Source organism: Lissotriton helveticus, chromosome 6 (assembly GCF_964261635.1).
Source record: "Lissotriton helveticus chromosome 6, aLisHel1.1, whole genome shotgun sequence".
Classification (NCBI taxonomy): domain Eukaryota; kingdom Metazoa; phylum Chordata; class Amphibia; order Caudata; family Salamandridae; genus Lissotriton; species Lissotriton helveticus.
Window position 1 is genome coordinate 910,541,578 of NC_136067.1, and position 16,513 is coordinate 910,558,090.

General features: G+C 46.0%; 1 protein-coding gene across 4 annotated transcripts in view; it reads right to left on the bottom strand.

Annotated features, from left to right (window-relative positions):
* The window catches only part of LOC144763193 (protein unc-93 homolog A-like), a 518,977-nt gene that overhangs the window by 53,768 nt on the left and 448,696 nt on the right, over nt 1–16,513 (bottom strand). For all 4 annotated transcript variants that reach the window (XM_078648557.1, XM_078648556.1, XM_078648555.1 and 1 more), the window contains one exon: nt 11,666–11,877. In XM_078648557.1, the coding sequence (XP_078504683.1) occupies nt 11,666–11,877 (212 nt within the window). The remainder of the gene's footprint in view (nt 1–11,665; nt 11,878–16,513) is intronic.

A 16,513-nucleotide genomic window follows, 5' to 3' on the forward strand; every position in this document is an offset into this window, starting at 1 on the left:
CTCTATGGCAACTACCACGTCATTATCAGGATATGAGTTTTAAGAGCGTTGTGGTCTGGAATAAAATCAAGGCACAGTATTACGAATAACATGATATAGAATGGGTTGGTTGAGGATAATAAGGAAGTAAATCAGAAAATAATTAGATATTTACTAGGGCCTTGCAAGCCATGATAAATAAGCAGAGAATGCAGGGTGCATGGTTAACTGCACTTTATGTTATGTTATGTTATTTTTTATTTGTTAAGCGCGCATACGCCCGAAGGCTTCTTGGCGCTGGAGAGAATCAAACATAACAGTACATAAAAAGACACAAATCACTACTTACAATAAACCTGAGAAAAAAGAAAAGTTTTGAATGTCTTCCTAAAGGTGAGGAGGTCCCTGCTGTGTCGCAGAGTCAGGGGGAGAGAGTTCCACAATGAGGCCGCTAAAAATTGGAAGCTGCTACCTCCCTGACGTTTCCTTTTAAAACGGGGAACCTCAAGTAGGTCGTGCTGGGCAGATCTCAAGCTGCGCGAGGGTTGATATCTACGCAGTAGTTGTCTAAGAAAGATAGGGCCCTTACCTTCCAAGGCCTTAAACACAATGCAGCCCACCTTAAACATTGCTCTCTGCTCCACAGGCAGCCAGTGCAAGGTCTCCAGTCCATGTCTAATCGATTCCCACTTCGGGACTTTACAAATGAGTCTCGCTGCTTGATTTTGCAGATATTGCAATCTTTTCAGCTGGCCAATAGGAGCCCCCAAATAGAGGCCATTTGAAAAATCGATGTGAGAAAGGACAAGAGCACTGACTGTTTGGATTAAAGCCATACCTGTGAGGAGATGTGCTATTTTCTTGATCTTCCTCAATTGGAAAAATCCCGTGGAAACCACTGTTCCAATTTGACTTTCCAAGGAAAGATCCTCACTGAGAGTCACTCCTAAGCTTTTAGTTGTACGAGATTTTTTAGGAGGCGAGCCCATGTCCGATGGCCAAAAACAAGGGTTCCAACTGATCTCACTCTTCCCAGGTAGAATGAGCTCAGTTTTTCCCGGGTTTAGCTTAAGGTGATTTAGCGACATCCACCTTTGAATAAAAGACATGGTTGCTCGAAAATCCTCAGCCGCGTTGTCTGCGTTTAAAACAAAGACCAACTGCAGATCATCTGCATAGTTGTACACATCAACATTAAACTGTTGTAGGGAGAACAAAAGAGGCCGCATATACAAATTAAATAATAAAGGGGACAAGGAAGATCCTTGGGGAACCCCACAGAAGGAGATATTTTTAGGGGCTGTAAAAGAACCCAGACGAACCGACTGGGTACGTTCTGAAATAAAGGACCTGATCCAAGCCAAAGCCGAATCTCGAAGTCCGGCCTGTTCGACACGGTTGACCAAGATGGTATAGTCAACCGTGTCGAACGCGGCGGACAGATCTAATAACACCAAGGCCTGGTGCAGGTCCCCGTCAGCATTAGACCTCAAGGTGTTCTGAACGGCCAGTATCACTGCCTCGGTGGAATGACCTGGCCGGAAACCTGCCTGGTTAGGTTGTAAATAACCAGAGGTTTCCACAAAACTCGATAGACAATTGGTCACATGGGCCTCCAATATTTTGGATAGGTAAGGCAGTAACGATATTGGTCTATAATTTGAGAGGTCGGAGGAATCAATGCCGGGTTTCTTTTTTAGAGGGATCAGCAAGGCCTGTTTGAAACTGACCGGGACAGTCCCAGACATCAGGGAGTTATTAAGCAAAGGAAGTAGGCTGTTGGGAATTGCCCGACCAATCTCCCTCATTATTTGAGGAGGACAAACATCCTGAGGAGACCCAGACTTAACTCTGGTCAGCAGATCTGGGAGGATTTGGTCAGTAATTAGAGGAAAAGAATGCAAAGTAAGGGGGTTAAAAAAGGTATCATCTATCGGCATGCAAGCTGGCAGCCTAGATAGAGTATCCTTAATCGATGCTATCTTGTCATAAAAATAATCATTCAAGGAGTTACATAGAGATTGTGAGGGGACAACTGGAGGAGAAGTTCTCTCATCATTGCACAACTCAGTCACAATCCTGAAAATTTCTTTCGACTTATTAGTCGCATTAAGTATTTTAGAAGAGAAATAATCAGTTTTGTGAGTGTGCAGTGTTTTTTGGTAGGCTTTACGGATTAGGCAGTATGCAATCCTAGCATGAGGGCAGTAGTTAGTACGCCATGTCCTCTCATATTGCCTCACTTCAAGTTTTAATTTCCTCAACTCCGGTGTGTACCACCTATGTGCACCCACACCGCGTGAGTTATCGAAGCGAGTGAGAGGGACACATGCATTAATGGCCAAATTAAGCCATTCTTGAAGCCTACAATCAGTAGTCTCCACATCCAAGCTCTGTTCTGGCAAGGTAGACTTTAACAAATTTAAAAAATTTGAAATGTCCAAAGAGGACCATTTCCGAATCAGACTGGTAGCCTTCAGTTTAAATTGGGGGGCTTTCACAACACAAAAAGAGAAACTGATAATAAAATGATCAGACCAACTACATGGTTTAATATCAATAAAATCAATAGGTAGGTTCAATGACCAAATTTGATCGAGACTATGGCCCTTTTGATGAGTTTGAGTGTCTATATGTTGTAATAAATTCAGATCACTCAAAAGAACCTTCATTTCAGCTGCTAGGGGGTCTAATAGTATATTGTCAAACCAGAGATTAAAATCCCCGATCAAGAGTAATTTAGAATTATTGGTGGTCAGCATGGCCAGTTGCTCAGCAAGAATAGCAGGAAACATAGCCATGTTTTGGGGCGGGCGGTATAACAAAACCACCACAAGTGTCCCATTAACAGTATCCAGCTTGACAACAATGTTCTCCACGTTAGGTAAGTCCAAGGAGGAGAGTTGTCTAAGTTGATGTTTCTTATTAGAAATGATGGCCACCCCGCCCCCAATTTTACCTGCCGATCGTAGCACAGACATAATGTAATACTCAGCAGGCAAGGCAGCCAAGATGTTCGGTAGAGAATCCAATGTGAGCCATGTCTCGGTCAACAAAAGTAAGTCCGGTTTAAGATCGGATAGCAACAAAAAAATGTCCATCTGATGTTTGGGCATAGAGCGAGTGTTTAAATAAACACATTTAAAATTACAAATAGCACCAGCCGTACTTTCCAGCACCGTGTAATTAGAACCAGGGTCCATGGCTATATTAATGGGATTGGTAATGCCTAGGCGAAATGTCCGTTTCACCGTATTAAGGGGTACGGGGGGGCATGTGGTAATAGTGGGTCGCAACGCTAACAGGTCAGCGGATGTATACATTACTGGACCAACAGGGTCCTTAGCCCCTAGCCCCGGACGCTCGCGGACGAGCGCAGACGAGCTTGACTCTAGCGCGACTCCGGCGCGCCTCCGTCGCGCCCGCTGCGCTCGTCCGCTGCGCTCCCTCCAGCACATTACGTTTTATGTGAGGGAGCCTCGAGCGACTGGACCGCTGCCACAGGTCCCTGCGCTCTCTGACTCCTCCCAATATGGCGCCCGTTCCCACCACCGGACCGGCACTAGGAGCCGCGGTAAGTGAGCCGCCCTCCACACAATCGGCAGAAGCCGCGATGGAACGAGGCAGAGGGGCCGCAATTCAGGTGAGAGTGCGAGTGGCGCTATTGATCAGCCGCCCTGCGCACCTACAAGTTTTAAAACACTCGCGCGTGCAATTGACAGTTATAATCACCGCTTTGCACAGAGTGACAATGTACCAGTTAAAAACACAAAATGGCCCGAAATTAATACAATTTTAAAATAAGAGCAATTGTAGTCAGGTCTGCCGTTATGCAGTCTCTCAACCAATGGCGCCGGGCTGCTACCACCAACCCGGAATCCACGAGTGAAAAGAGACTCCCAAACGTTTTATGGGAGGGAGCCTCGAGCGACTGGACCGCTGCCACAGGTCCCTGCGCTCTCTGACTCCTCCCAATATGGCGCCCGTTCCCACCACCGGACCGGCACTAGGAGCCGCGGTAAGTGAGCCGCCCTCCACACAATTGGCAGAAGCCGCGATGGAACGAGGCAGAGGGGCCGCAATTCAGGTGAGAGTGCGAGTGGCGCTATTGATCAGCCGCCCTGCGCACCTACAAGTTTTAAAACACTCGCGCGTGCAATTGACAGTTATAATCACTTTCAAGATATTGAATCTATAAATCAATGTGCTTACCCTGTAGATCATTTCAGTCAATCTGATGTGGTAGGGTGTGGGGATCCATAATGAATAATAGGAGACAATTAGTAGAACTGTGTAACAATGAAACAATGTGCCAAAATGGAAAGTGAAGCAAATACTTACAACTGCACCAGTCGGATAATAATGCAAAAATCAATATATAATGGGAGGTTAGTAATAATCCACAGTAGTGTGGGATAGTAGACAAGATTCTGGCTTCCTTCTTAGCTCTTAATCTTGAAGTTATATTGGAAAGCGGGTGAGGAAAGGAAGTATCTGACCGTGAGTACAGAGCAGCTGTCCAAAGATTTAGCAGTACAGCTACTTGAATTCCAAACAGTGCCACAAAGTGATAGCAGAGTACCTGATACCATGTATCTAGCTGACCGGTATTGGCAGCAAACTCAAAATGCAGGAAGGGCCGGGACTGGATCCCCATCCATTTTACTTTTGCTGCAACGCCAAAATGTGAGGACGATTGAATGGATCATGTATAAGGGCGTGAGATGGGGGTATGGCAAAAGTGCATCAGGCACATCTGATGAAAATGCTAGATCGCGCGCGGATACAGAAGCTCGTACCAGGGAGGAAGATGATTATACAAGGGATCCTAAAGCCAATTAATGCCAGCCTGACTGTGACCAAAAAACATTGAGTGCATAGTCAATGCTTCTACAATGACAACCATGAAAAGTACATGGACTTCAAAAAGATATAATCCTGGCTCTTCCTGTGTTTTGCATTTGCTCCCAATACCTGTCAGATCAACAAAATACAGAGCCCAATTGCATATTGTACAAGTAGTCATTGTAGTATCAAAACAAAGAACAAACCAATAGAACAATTAATATTAAAACATAATAAAAATGTAGAGATATGTTGTCAGGGACTGTCCGGGCCTATGTGGGAAACACAGTCAGGGACTTGGGCAAGGACTGGGAACTGGGTAGAAAACTTACACAGGAAGAGGAAGCAGCGCTGCACATGATAAAACAGGGAGTCAAAGGAGAAATATGGATCCAAGGAGGAGGCCGTTACAAGTGAACAAGATGGGTAAGACTTGGAAAGGAAGGGCCCTCACGATGCAATTTAGCATTCAGAATAACTACACCCAGGACGAATGCGCAGGACATATATATGAAACAACATTAACAATAAAGGGGGGTGTGGGGTAAAGCACTCAGGAGCTCCCCACGGTAAGACTGAAGCTCAGTTTCTTACCCACAATTGCTGTTACAGATACTGACTGCAAATACCCACATGTAGGATATGTATGCAAAGGCAGGGTCTGTGGAGCTTATACCTATGGTGATGTTATAAATGTAACTCAAAGACAATATTCACAGTGAACAAGAAACACCAGCTAGGTAGTCAGCTTTGCCCAAGGATCCTGGCGATCAAACAGGAACAAGCAAGGCAGTAACAGCAAGGGGGTAGAACTAAACACAAGCACAATAGACAAGGAGCTAGCAAGGAAGAGTGCTTAACAGGAAAGGAAGGAAATCACAGGGCACGTGGCAGATAGCAGGTAACAAACATACAAGGTAACAGAAGTAAGACAGTCGAATAGAAAGACACAAACTAGAACTAGAACCAAGAGAATGTGAAGAAAGGCAGGGACTGGAAAGGGATATGCAGAAGGGGAGGCTACAAGGGTATACGAGAATAGTGCAGGTTAAGGAATCAAGAAAATAAAGTAGCATAGAAGGCAGTGCTGGGGCAGGAACAAGAAGTGAGCTAAGGCTCAGGAGTCAAGGCAGCACTGAAGCAGTGCTAGTTCAAGAAACAGGACATAGCTACAGCTCAGGAGAGAAGGAGTTAAGAGAGCACTGCAAGCAGTGCAAATCAGGAACAAGAAATAGCTTAAGCCCAGGAACAAAAAATAACTATAGCTCAGGAACTCAAGAAACAAGAGCACTGCAGGCATTGCTAATTCAGCCACAAGGAATAGCTATAGCTCAGGAACTCAGGGAAACTGCTGCAGTTCAGGAACAAGCAAAACTAAGGCTCATGGGTCAGGGTAGCACAGCAGGCAGTGCTAATTAAGGAACAAGGAAAACAGCAGCAGGTTAGGAACAAGGCATAACTAAAGCTCAGGAAACAAGAATAGCAAAAGCTGAGGAGCACTGGAAACAAGGATCGGTCTCACTGGTAAACAACTACAATGACAAACTCTGGGCTGTAGGGAGCTGGGGCTTAAAAGATACCTCAGTAATCACATGCATCAGGTGTGAGCAGGCTAGCAGCAGCCAGCCACAGGTGAGTGGAATTCCTCCGCCCATCCTTGGCCTGCGGGGGTGGAGACAAAGCAGTGAGCAGGGAATTCTGGGTAATTGAGTTTCAGGCATGAGTAGGCTGGCTTCAAGGATAAGCAGGCTGGCTTTTACAAAACCCAGCATGGATTGGGAATGGATGTCAATTCCCAATAAGTATCCAAATGGCTGGTAGTCAGCATATGCATGCAGGGGAGTGGCTGGAAGCTTATTAGAAGACTGGAAAGTCCCACTATGCGGCCCCCTGGTGGTGGGTACGAGAGCACAGGGACCGAATCGTGACATATATAGGCAAAATGATTCCAAAGGAAGGAGCCCCAGGAGTAAGCCAACCATTGAAACCTAGTTCAGCTTAGTGGTACTGCATAACATTTTTTTTAAAGTGAAACTTAGACATGTTTTGAGGCTTGACATTGCCAATACCCATTATTAGGATGGGCAGGGAGATTGTTCTTTGTGTTGGTGTGTACCATAAGGCACTTCGCTGAGTATAATTGTGCAGCATTCTTAGCCTCCTGATGTATTTGGGTGTGGATGGCCATAGATAGGCTCCCCCTTTAGCACACTGATAGTGTGCATCTATCGCAGAGGCCGTGAAGTAAAGTTCCTGCACATCAAAAGTGAAAGACCAGGTAGACAGAGCCAACCATGTATTAAGAGAGTTGAAAGAAATATGAAGCAATGACCAAAGGAAAGCAGAACTGGAGTCCAGCTGCTCCAAGTGAGAGGTGTTTGAGTCAGTCATCGTACTTACTGGCCAATAAATATGAATTCAAATTTAAGGTGAAAAAGATAAACCAATGAATTAAATAAATAACAAATCTATCAAAACTAAGAATGATATCCATGGCCCACATTTGTCAGAATACCCCGATACCACGGCAACAGGGGACAAACACAAACACCCCAAGGACAATAGTAATAAACTATCAGTATAATTAGTAATAACTATCTGTTGGCTACAATGAACCTTAATGCTCATCAAAGGATAGAAAGCTGGAATCCATCCCTTCAGGTCCAAGTTTCAAACGTGTCACTCTTTTCTGTCATCACCCTTATTGTTGAAGAGTTTAAGGGCAAACTGTATATCAATATTGTTGGTGTGAAATGTAACATTCTGACAGAATAATAAATCATGCAATGTTTTACATATATGTTGAAAAATCATAGTAGCAACCATGGGTATAGTTGTGCTCCAAAAGTGCACCTTCTTAAGGAGATATGAAACATTGCCCAGAATGATCTTGACTTCCTTATTTTCTGCAAAAGATTTCAACCATGTAACTGCTACTTCTTCACTCCGATCACCTCCTTTGTTCTCTACATTAAATACTGTAGCCAAGGGTATTGAAACCAGTAGATGTGTTTAAGACTACCAAGAGAGCTGGGTCCAATTTGTACATAATGTCAACGATGGACATTCCATCAAGCACCTCTGACTCAGTGCCTGTCTATGATTTAAAGTCAGATTGGAAAGATGCCCCTGATTTCTGCCCGTTTTTTGCCTTTTGTATTCTTCTGTTGCCTTCTGTTTCCTGATTGTGGCCGTTTTTGCCTTCTGTTTCCCCCTCGCTGCCCCTGATATCTGCCAGTTTTTTGCCTTCTGTTTCCTTCTGTTTCCCTGATTGTGCCCGTTTTTGCCTTCTGTTTCCCCCTCGCTGCCCCTGATTGTGCCCTCACCACTCCCATCCCCACCGCTGTGTCCCCTACGGCCCTGCCCCCTCACTGCACATTCGCTGTCCCTGCTTCCCGCCTCCCACCTCCCACCTCCCAATATATGGTGGCCGCTGTGCGGCCGCTGGTGTGCCGAAGGTGCGTCTAAGCCTTAGAGGCACCTTCGGCACACCAGCGGCCGCACAGCGGACAGGCTTGCCTTAGACTCTAAGGCAAGCCTTTCTGTGCCCATCCGCGCCTGGACCGCACCCAGCGCCAGAACCCCTGGTCCCCGCACCCGCCATGACGAGCACCACCGCTACGATGCCAGCACACTCCACGCTCTCAACCCCGGAGGGACCCACACCTGCTTCAAGGCCGCCCTAAAACGCACATACAGCCCCTTTACCTGCCAGAACTGCAGCTACACCAGCCTCAGAGCCACCGAACAACCCGCCAAGAAGGACCTCAACCACCTCCGATGCATCCTACAGAACATCCGTTTCGCACGCAAACACGCTGTTGAGCTCTGGACCCTGCTCGACACATCTTCCCCGGACATCGCCTTCCTGACAGAGACATGGATGAACGACTCCTCCGCACCCGACATAGCCATAGCCATCCCAGATGGCTACAAGATCATCCACAGAGACCTCAACAACGGAGTCGGAGGAGGAATCGCCATCGTCCACAAGAACAGCATCAGGATATCGACTAGCACCGACGACGCGCTCAGAACCGCTGAACACATACATTTCCAGAGCCACACAGACCCCAACTCTACCCTCAGAGGCACCCTTGTCTACAGACCCCCCAGACCCATACCCCAGTTCAGCGACTCCATCGCCGACTTCATCAGCAAGCACACCCTGACCACGACCACATCCTCCTTGGAGATCTGAACTTTCACCTGGAGAACAACAACAACAACAACTCGACAACCCTAATTGATAACCTCGCCAACCTTGGACTGAGGCAACTCAACAAAATGCCTATCCACTCCACAGGCCACATACTGGACCCCATCTTCTCCGCAAGCCCCCAAGTCGCCTTGAGCCACACCACCGAACTCCTCTGGACCGACCACCGCTGCATCCACTTCTCCTTCCAGAAACCCATGACACACCACTGCGCCCAACAGATCCCTCGCCCCTGCTGGAGAAAAATCACTGAAGACCAACTACACTCTACACTCGCTCTCAGCCCACCCACCGAAACCTCCAACACTGATGATGCTGCCCACAACCTCAGATGCTGGATCAACAACTGCGCCATCATGCTAGCCCCGCTGAAGAACCCCCCCCCCCACAGAAACACCAGCAAGAGGGCCAGCTGGTTCACCCCAGAACTCCTAGCCTCCAAGCAAGCCTGCAGGAAACTAGAGAAGAAATGGCACAGCAAACAGACTCCGGACAGCCACGCAGCCCACAAGGACGCCACCCGCAACCACCATCGCCTCATCGGGACTGCAAAGAGGCCCTCCTTCAAAGACCGCCTCGACAACATCGCGCACAACACCAAGGAGCTATTCAACATCGTGAAGGAACTCTCCAACCCCAGCTCCAACACCAACGACATGCCGCCATCGCAAGCCCTGTGCGACTCCCTTGCAACTTTCTTCCACCGCAAGATAGCAGACATCCACGACAGTTTCAACACCCAGACAGCTCCAACAGACAGCAACACAACAGACTCCCCGCACACCATCGACCACGACCCCTTGCTAGCCTGGACCAGCGTGAGCATCGATGACACCATCAAGAACATGAGCACAATCCACTCCGGCTCCCCGTCAGACCCATTCCCGAACCACATCTTCAACAAAGCCAGCAGCTCCATCGCACCCCACCTAAGCAACGTCATCAATCTCTCCCTATAGACCGCAACCTTCCCAGAGAGCTGGAAACACGCCGAAATCAATGGCCTACTCAAAAAACCCAAGGCAGACCCCTGAGACATCAAGAACTTCTGGCCCATTTGACTGCTCCCCATCCAGGCCAAGGTCATTGAGAAGATCGTCAAGAGACAACTTCATCGCCGCCACCGACGACATCAGGACACTGCTGGTCAACGGTGAGATCGCAGCCCTCATCCTCCTGGACCTCTCCGCCGCCTTCGACACCGTCTGCCACAGCACACTACGCAAACGCCTCCACGCCTTAGGGATCCGAGACAAAACACTGGAATGGACCACCTCCTTCCTCTCCGGCAGAACTCAGAGCGTCCACCTCCCCCATTTCCGATCCGAAGCCTCCGAGATCATCTGCGGCGTACCCCAAGGTTCCTCCCTCAGCCCGACACTGTTCTACATCAACATGGCCCCGCTCGCACATGTCACCCGACAGCACGACCTCAACATAATCTCCTATGCCGACGACACTCAACTGATCCTCTCCCTTACCAAGGACCCCAACACCGCCAAAGCCAACCTCCACAAACGAATGAAGGCCTTTGCCGAATGGATGAAGACCAGCCAACTGATGCTGAACACGGAGAAAACGGAGGTCGTCATCCTCAGCTCCAACCCCTCAGCCTGGGACGACTCCTGGTGGGCGACGCCACTCTGGGTAGCCTCAACACCCATCGACCACGCGCGCAACCTGGGTATCATCCAACACTCTCCATGACCAAGCAAGTCAACTACGTCTCCTCCTCCTGCTTCAACACCCTCCGCATGCTCCACAAGATCTACAGGTGGATCCTGACAGATACAAGAAGAACAGTCACCCATGCCCTCGTCAGCAGCAGACTCAACTACGGAAACGCCCTCTACGCGGGGGCCACCGACCAAGCTCATCAAACGACTGCAATGCATCCAAAACGCCTCGGCACGACTGATCCTCGATGTACCACACCACGGCCACATCACCCCACAACTGAGAAACCTGCACTGGCTGCCCGTCAACAAGAGGATATCCTTCAAGCTCCTCATCCACGCACACAAGGCACTCCAGAAGACCGGCCAAGCCTACCTCAACAAACGACTTCCCTTCCACATCCCCAACCGCCAGCTCCGCTCCGCCAACCTAGCACTCGCCACCGTCCCGCGCATCCGAAGAACAACCACTGGCGGGAGATCCTTCTCCCACCTCACCGCCAAGACCTGGAACACCCCCCCCCCACTGAGCCTACAACAGACCCAAGACCTGCTGACCTTCAGGAGGATGCTCAAGACCTGGCTGTTTGATCAGTAGCAGCTCCCTCCTCCAGCGCCTTGAGATCCTTATGGGTATGTAGTGTGCTCTACAAATGCTTGATTGATTACCTGATTCATTGCTCCTTCAAAATGTGAATTACATTTTCACAAGCAAACGTAATGGGATAGACCCATTGCCCTTCTTTCTATATGATGTGTTTTGATTGCCTGTGCTCTGGCAAACAGATGAAGCTGTGTCTGCAAAACCTAACAAGTGATTTCTTTGTTTTATGAATCTTGGTGCATGCATTGGAAGCAATAAATAACTATAACAAAGCAAATAACAATTAATGAACACATTTTTCAAGAGAAAGCTTGAGAAACACTTTCCCATACCAATGCGTACCTTTGTGTAATCACTAGCAAGAAATGCTTTCTGGAAACCGCTGAACATTGTCAAAGGAATCAGGAGGCATTGCCGTTTATCTTTCAGTTGCCGGAAGGTAGCCATGAAAGACATGCACATGGTCAGCTTTTTGTCTTCCTTTTCATGACCTTCTGTGAGATTAATCTGATCCAGAAATAGAGCAACTATGAGCACAGCCAGCACACCACAGCCTGCAAGGAAAAACCAAAACAATAATGAGATAAGTCCATTTGAGATGTCAAAGATCAGATGTAGTAAAACAAACAGTACACAATGATGGGTTAGCTAGTTTGCTACATATAGTACATCAGCTGTGGAACATACAGACTATGTACGTCCAAGACCCCAAAATGGACCTTAGAAAATGTCCTCCTTTATTACAGTACATTCTACATAATTATTATCCTTATTTGTTGTTGTACCTATGAAATGTCCTATTTTAATTTTGTGTTACCATTTTGTTATATACCTTTTGTTTACAAACACTCTGTCTGATGAATTACAAAATTCTTGAAACATTGATGAAGAACAGTGTCTTTGAAACAATATAAACAGGAAGATAGTAACACTGTATGTATAAAATGAAACAATTTAGATCCAATATCTGGCTTTAGGACATAAGTAAAGGAAACTAGTTGCCTTTTAAAGTCCTTTGAAGAGGGATGTTGTAGATGGAATGCACTCTTATAGACAATTCAAGAATAATAATATGATGGTTCTTTCCTTACTAAAGTACAAAGTTGCAAGGAGGTGTTTGAAAGCTCTATACATCACATTCAATACCCAAGATAATATTTTGATTAGCTTCAACTGCAACAGACACTACCCTACAGTAAATGAAATGACTGAACTTTTGTGGTAGTGTGGCACAAACCATAAGACTTCCTTAGGACTGGAAAAAAAGTGATAGGGTTGGTAACATTTATTTACAGATGAGCACCAATTATGGAATTGCCAGTCCAGTACATTGAAACAGATAAAAGATAATAATTATATCTTGCACCTGTAATAGGGGGAAAATACTACTTAAACCTGATGAGGTTAGAGGGAAAAGAGAGAATAATTGCAAGTAAAACTAAAGGAAGTGTTGAAACAGAAATCAGTTCATGAGGCAAATCCATATGGTTAAACATCTAGGTTGCACTTTTAAGAATGAAAACCATGGTTACTCCCAAGAAGTACCATGTCAGTACTATGCAATCAGTGACATAAGGTAGATGAGGTGAGTAAAGAGTGATTCATTCTCGATATAAACCATACATTACCATCTGTTGTCTGCAGAGGTGGATGGTGTTGCATACCATGGTTGCATTCAAAATGCTAAGGAGCCTCACTCGTGCATCCTCTGTGCAGTAATACATTCTTTGTACTATAGTGCCGGCATGCCTAATAAATCTTACCATTCTATTCCTTGTGCAGTAACATAAGTTCATATTACAGTAATTGCAGAGATAGGTGAACCACTTATCCCTCCTCCACTCTGTGTCTCCCAAAATTATTCAAGGCATTATCACAGACAGCTGTGCTGGGGTCCAGGTGAAACCAGGTGGAACCCTTGGGTAATCATTTCTCTAAACATCAACTATAGTTACACTTCACATTTCACTTCCTTACTCCACAATACTACACTTCTGACGGTGTTCCACCCCCTGACAGTGCCTAGTGTGGATTCTGATATACGTCTAAACACTTGCAGCCTCCAATTTTAAGCTAAAACATCCAAAGAGATAATGCTCTGTGTTTTAATTAATGCCAGATCATTGGTAAAACACAGCTCGAATTCCTGCTGTTCATGGACACCCACACCCCTTCCCTGGGCCTACCCTGCTTGTAATCTTGATGTGCTGGCAGCCTTACCTGAGGGACTTGCCATTTACAGATTATATATGCCGCTGAAACTTGGGGGCGGCATACCGATAGTTCACAGAGCAGACCTAGTAGTCTGCTGCAGCAGTGCCCCCTCACCAGACTGTGAAGCAGTCTCCTTCAGCATTGAGGTCCAAAAAAATCAGTCCTTCAAAGGTATGGTAATTTATAGAGCACCGGGTGCCAGACAAGCTTTCTCCCAGAAAATTAGCAGTCTCTTAGAGGGACACATTTTATCTACCGAGTACATGGTGGTAGGCGATTTCAACTTTCACTTAGAGACCCACTTTGACACAGATACAGCAAATCTTCTGCAGACACTGTCAGATTTTGGTTTCTCTGAACTGGAAGTAGGTTCCACACACCAGCCAGGACACACATTTGATGGAATCCTTACCAATAACTCTGGCTTAGGCATCTTTAAAACACTTGCATTAGTCTGATCAGATCAGAACACAGTGCCGTCCTCTTTGACATTTGTAGTAACTAGCTCAATCCCTGTACCAAAGTCCGACCAACCAGTTCCTCCTCCTGGGCCTGGCACAACATGAGCTCAGGACCCACAAACAAAACTGCAGGAGACAGGAGAATAGATAGAGCACTGCTTACAATGAAGTAGAAAAGGCTAAATACAAGCTCTGTTTAGCAAATTACAAAGCTCTTACTGTTGAGGAAAAGCCTCATACTTCACTAGATAGAAGAAACCAACCAAAAATTTAACGAAACAACTCTTCAATATGGTCAGCAAGTTAACCACGGACACATCTAAAAGATCCAAACAGCTACCGCCCTATCTCCTGCCTATCTCTGCCAGCTAAGGCAGCAAAAAAATCATGAACATCCAACTTGTTGATCACATTCAATGCCGCAATCTTCTAGACTCCACTCAATTTGGTTTCTGTAGTGGCCACAGCACAGAGACAACATTGATCAAGGCTACTGAAGAGATTAAGATGGCGCAAGACCATGGCATAGGGGCAGCCCTTATCCTGCTTGATCTTTCAGCAGCCTTTGATACCATTAATCACGGGCTGATGCTGGACCGGCTAGCAACAATTGGGATCACTGGTTCCACAGGGGTGTTACTGAAATCCTTCCTCCTGGGTCATGAGCAATAGATCCTATTGGATATTTTACCTCACATCATTTTTCGCTTTCGTCTGGTGTCCCAGAGGGCTCCTCACTCAGCCCAACACTGTTTAATATTTTGTCACACCCATTTTTCCCAAACATCCTACGCAGATGGCACCGCAAATCGCCCATTCCCTGGCTAATGATGACAAAGGTTCTGTGACTGTACGCAGGTAGTTAACTCTTGGATGGACAAGAATTGTCAAAAGCTTAATTCAGGAAAGACTGAAGTCTTATTGTTTGGAGCTCAAACCTCCTTTTGGACCCTGACCTGCTGGGTGCAGGAAAAAGGCTCCCTATCGACATCTGTTAGGAAGATTCGTAACCTGGGAGTTCTGATGGATGACAACCTTACCTATACAGACCATGTTAATGCAGTGACCTCCTCTGCCTTTTTCACTCTGAGAACTCTAAAAAAAATTCTAACCTATATTCCATTGCCCCTAGAAAAACACTTGTCACATCTCTGGTGATAGCAAAGCTAGACTACTGCAATGGCTTACTTCTCACTGCATACCAATACATACTGAATAAATTGCAAACACTGCAAAACGCAGCAGTAAGACTCCTTTTTAAGATTCTCTAACACCATTCGGCAGCCAAATCTATAAAAAAAACATTGGCTTCCCATAAGAAAAAAGAATGAACTGCAAAGTACTCTGTATTGCCTACAAGCTCTTCATGGTCTTGGCCCAGTTTTCCTACAACACAGTTTCAAATGGTACACCCAAAACCGAACCGTATGCTTGGCCATGGCCAAATTTGCTGTGGTCACTAGGTTCAAGCGAGCAGCTTGGGGAGGCAAGAGGTTTGTGCTAACATTGTGGTGAGTTCTGCTGAAAGCTGCACCCGCCGCGAAGTGCAAATGACGTGTTAAGCATTTATGCTGACCCTCTGTGATGCTAAGTCAGGATGTGTGCCATACTTATATTATCACACTAACCCTTGCTCACTGTGTCACGTGCCATGCATGCTATTTGTAATAGTAGAATATGCTGATTGGGAGCAGTCATTGACACATACAAGTGCCACATTTGCAAAAATATATCACAGATTTAAAACATGATGATGTTGCAATCAGAAATGTTACTTGTGAAAATTTAGAATGTGTCACCTGGGGGTTTCATCATACTGCAGGCCCTTGTCTCAACCCAAATTGGGATGTCATCAGAATGACTCTATTCTAATGCTGCACCCACATCTTGGCCACTCAAAGTTAAATAGTTTGAGAAAGCACTGGACTAGTCAGCACACAGAAAGCTACTGGAACAGGGAAATATGTAGGGACTATAGTCTTGGTATGAAAGTTGTTTGGAAGACAGAGATTACTGCTCACCTCACACACATCATAGTTACAGGATATGTCACTGATTAACACACTGCCATGAGTTGAATTCCCTGCAGTGAAAGTTCATCTTTTTAAAGCTAGTCCTTGGCAGGGGTCTACCATGTCATGATGACTCTCAGATATGGCTACAACACTTACAAGTAACTGCAGACTTAGTTTACATCAGCATGTGTACATGTGTGTGTCTGAACTCATCTGCGCTTAGTAAAAGGTCAGGTATACACCATTTCTAATATGAGACATATGACTTGTAGCTCATTACAGCGCTATTCTGCATGTTCATCTTAGATGTTTGCACTTTAAAAGAATTGTACAATCTCTTTAAATGTCAGCTGATCTATGTCCAAAAGTGAATTCACTCTTATTCATTTTCATATGAGCATGTTAATGTCATGCTCACAAATGTTGTGACTCATGACAACCTGCTAATCTATTCAATGAGGACTCAGATACAAACTGTGATAGGAAACATATGCCATGGA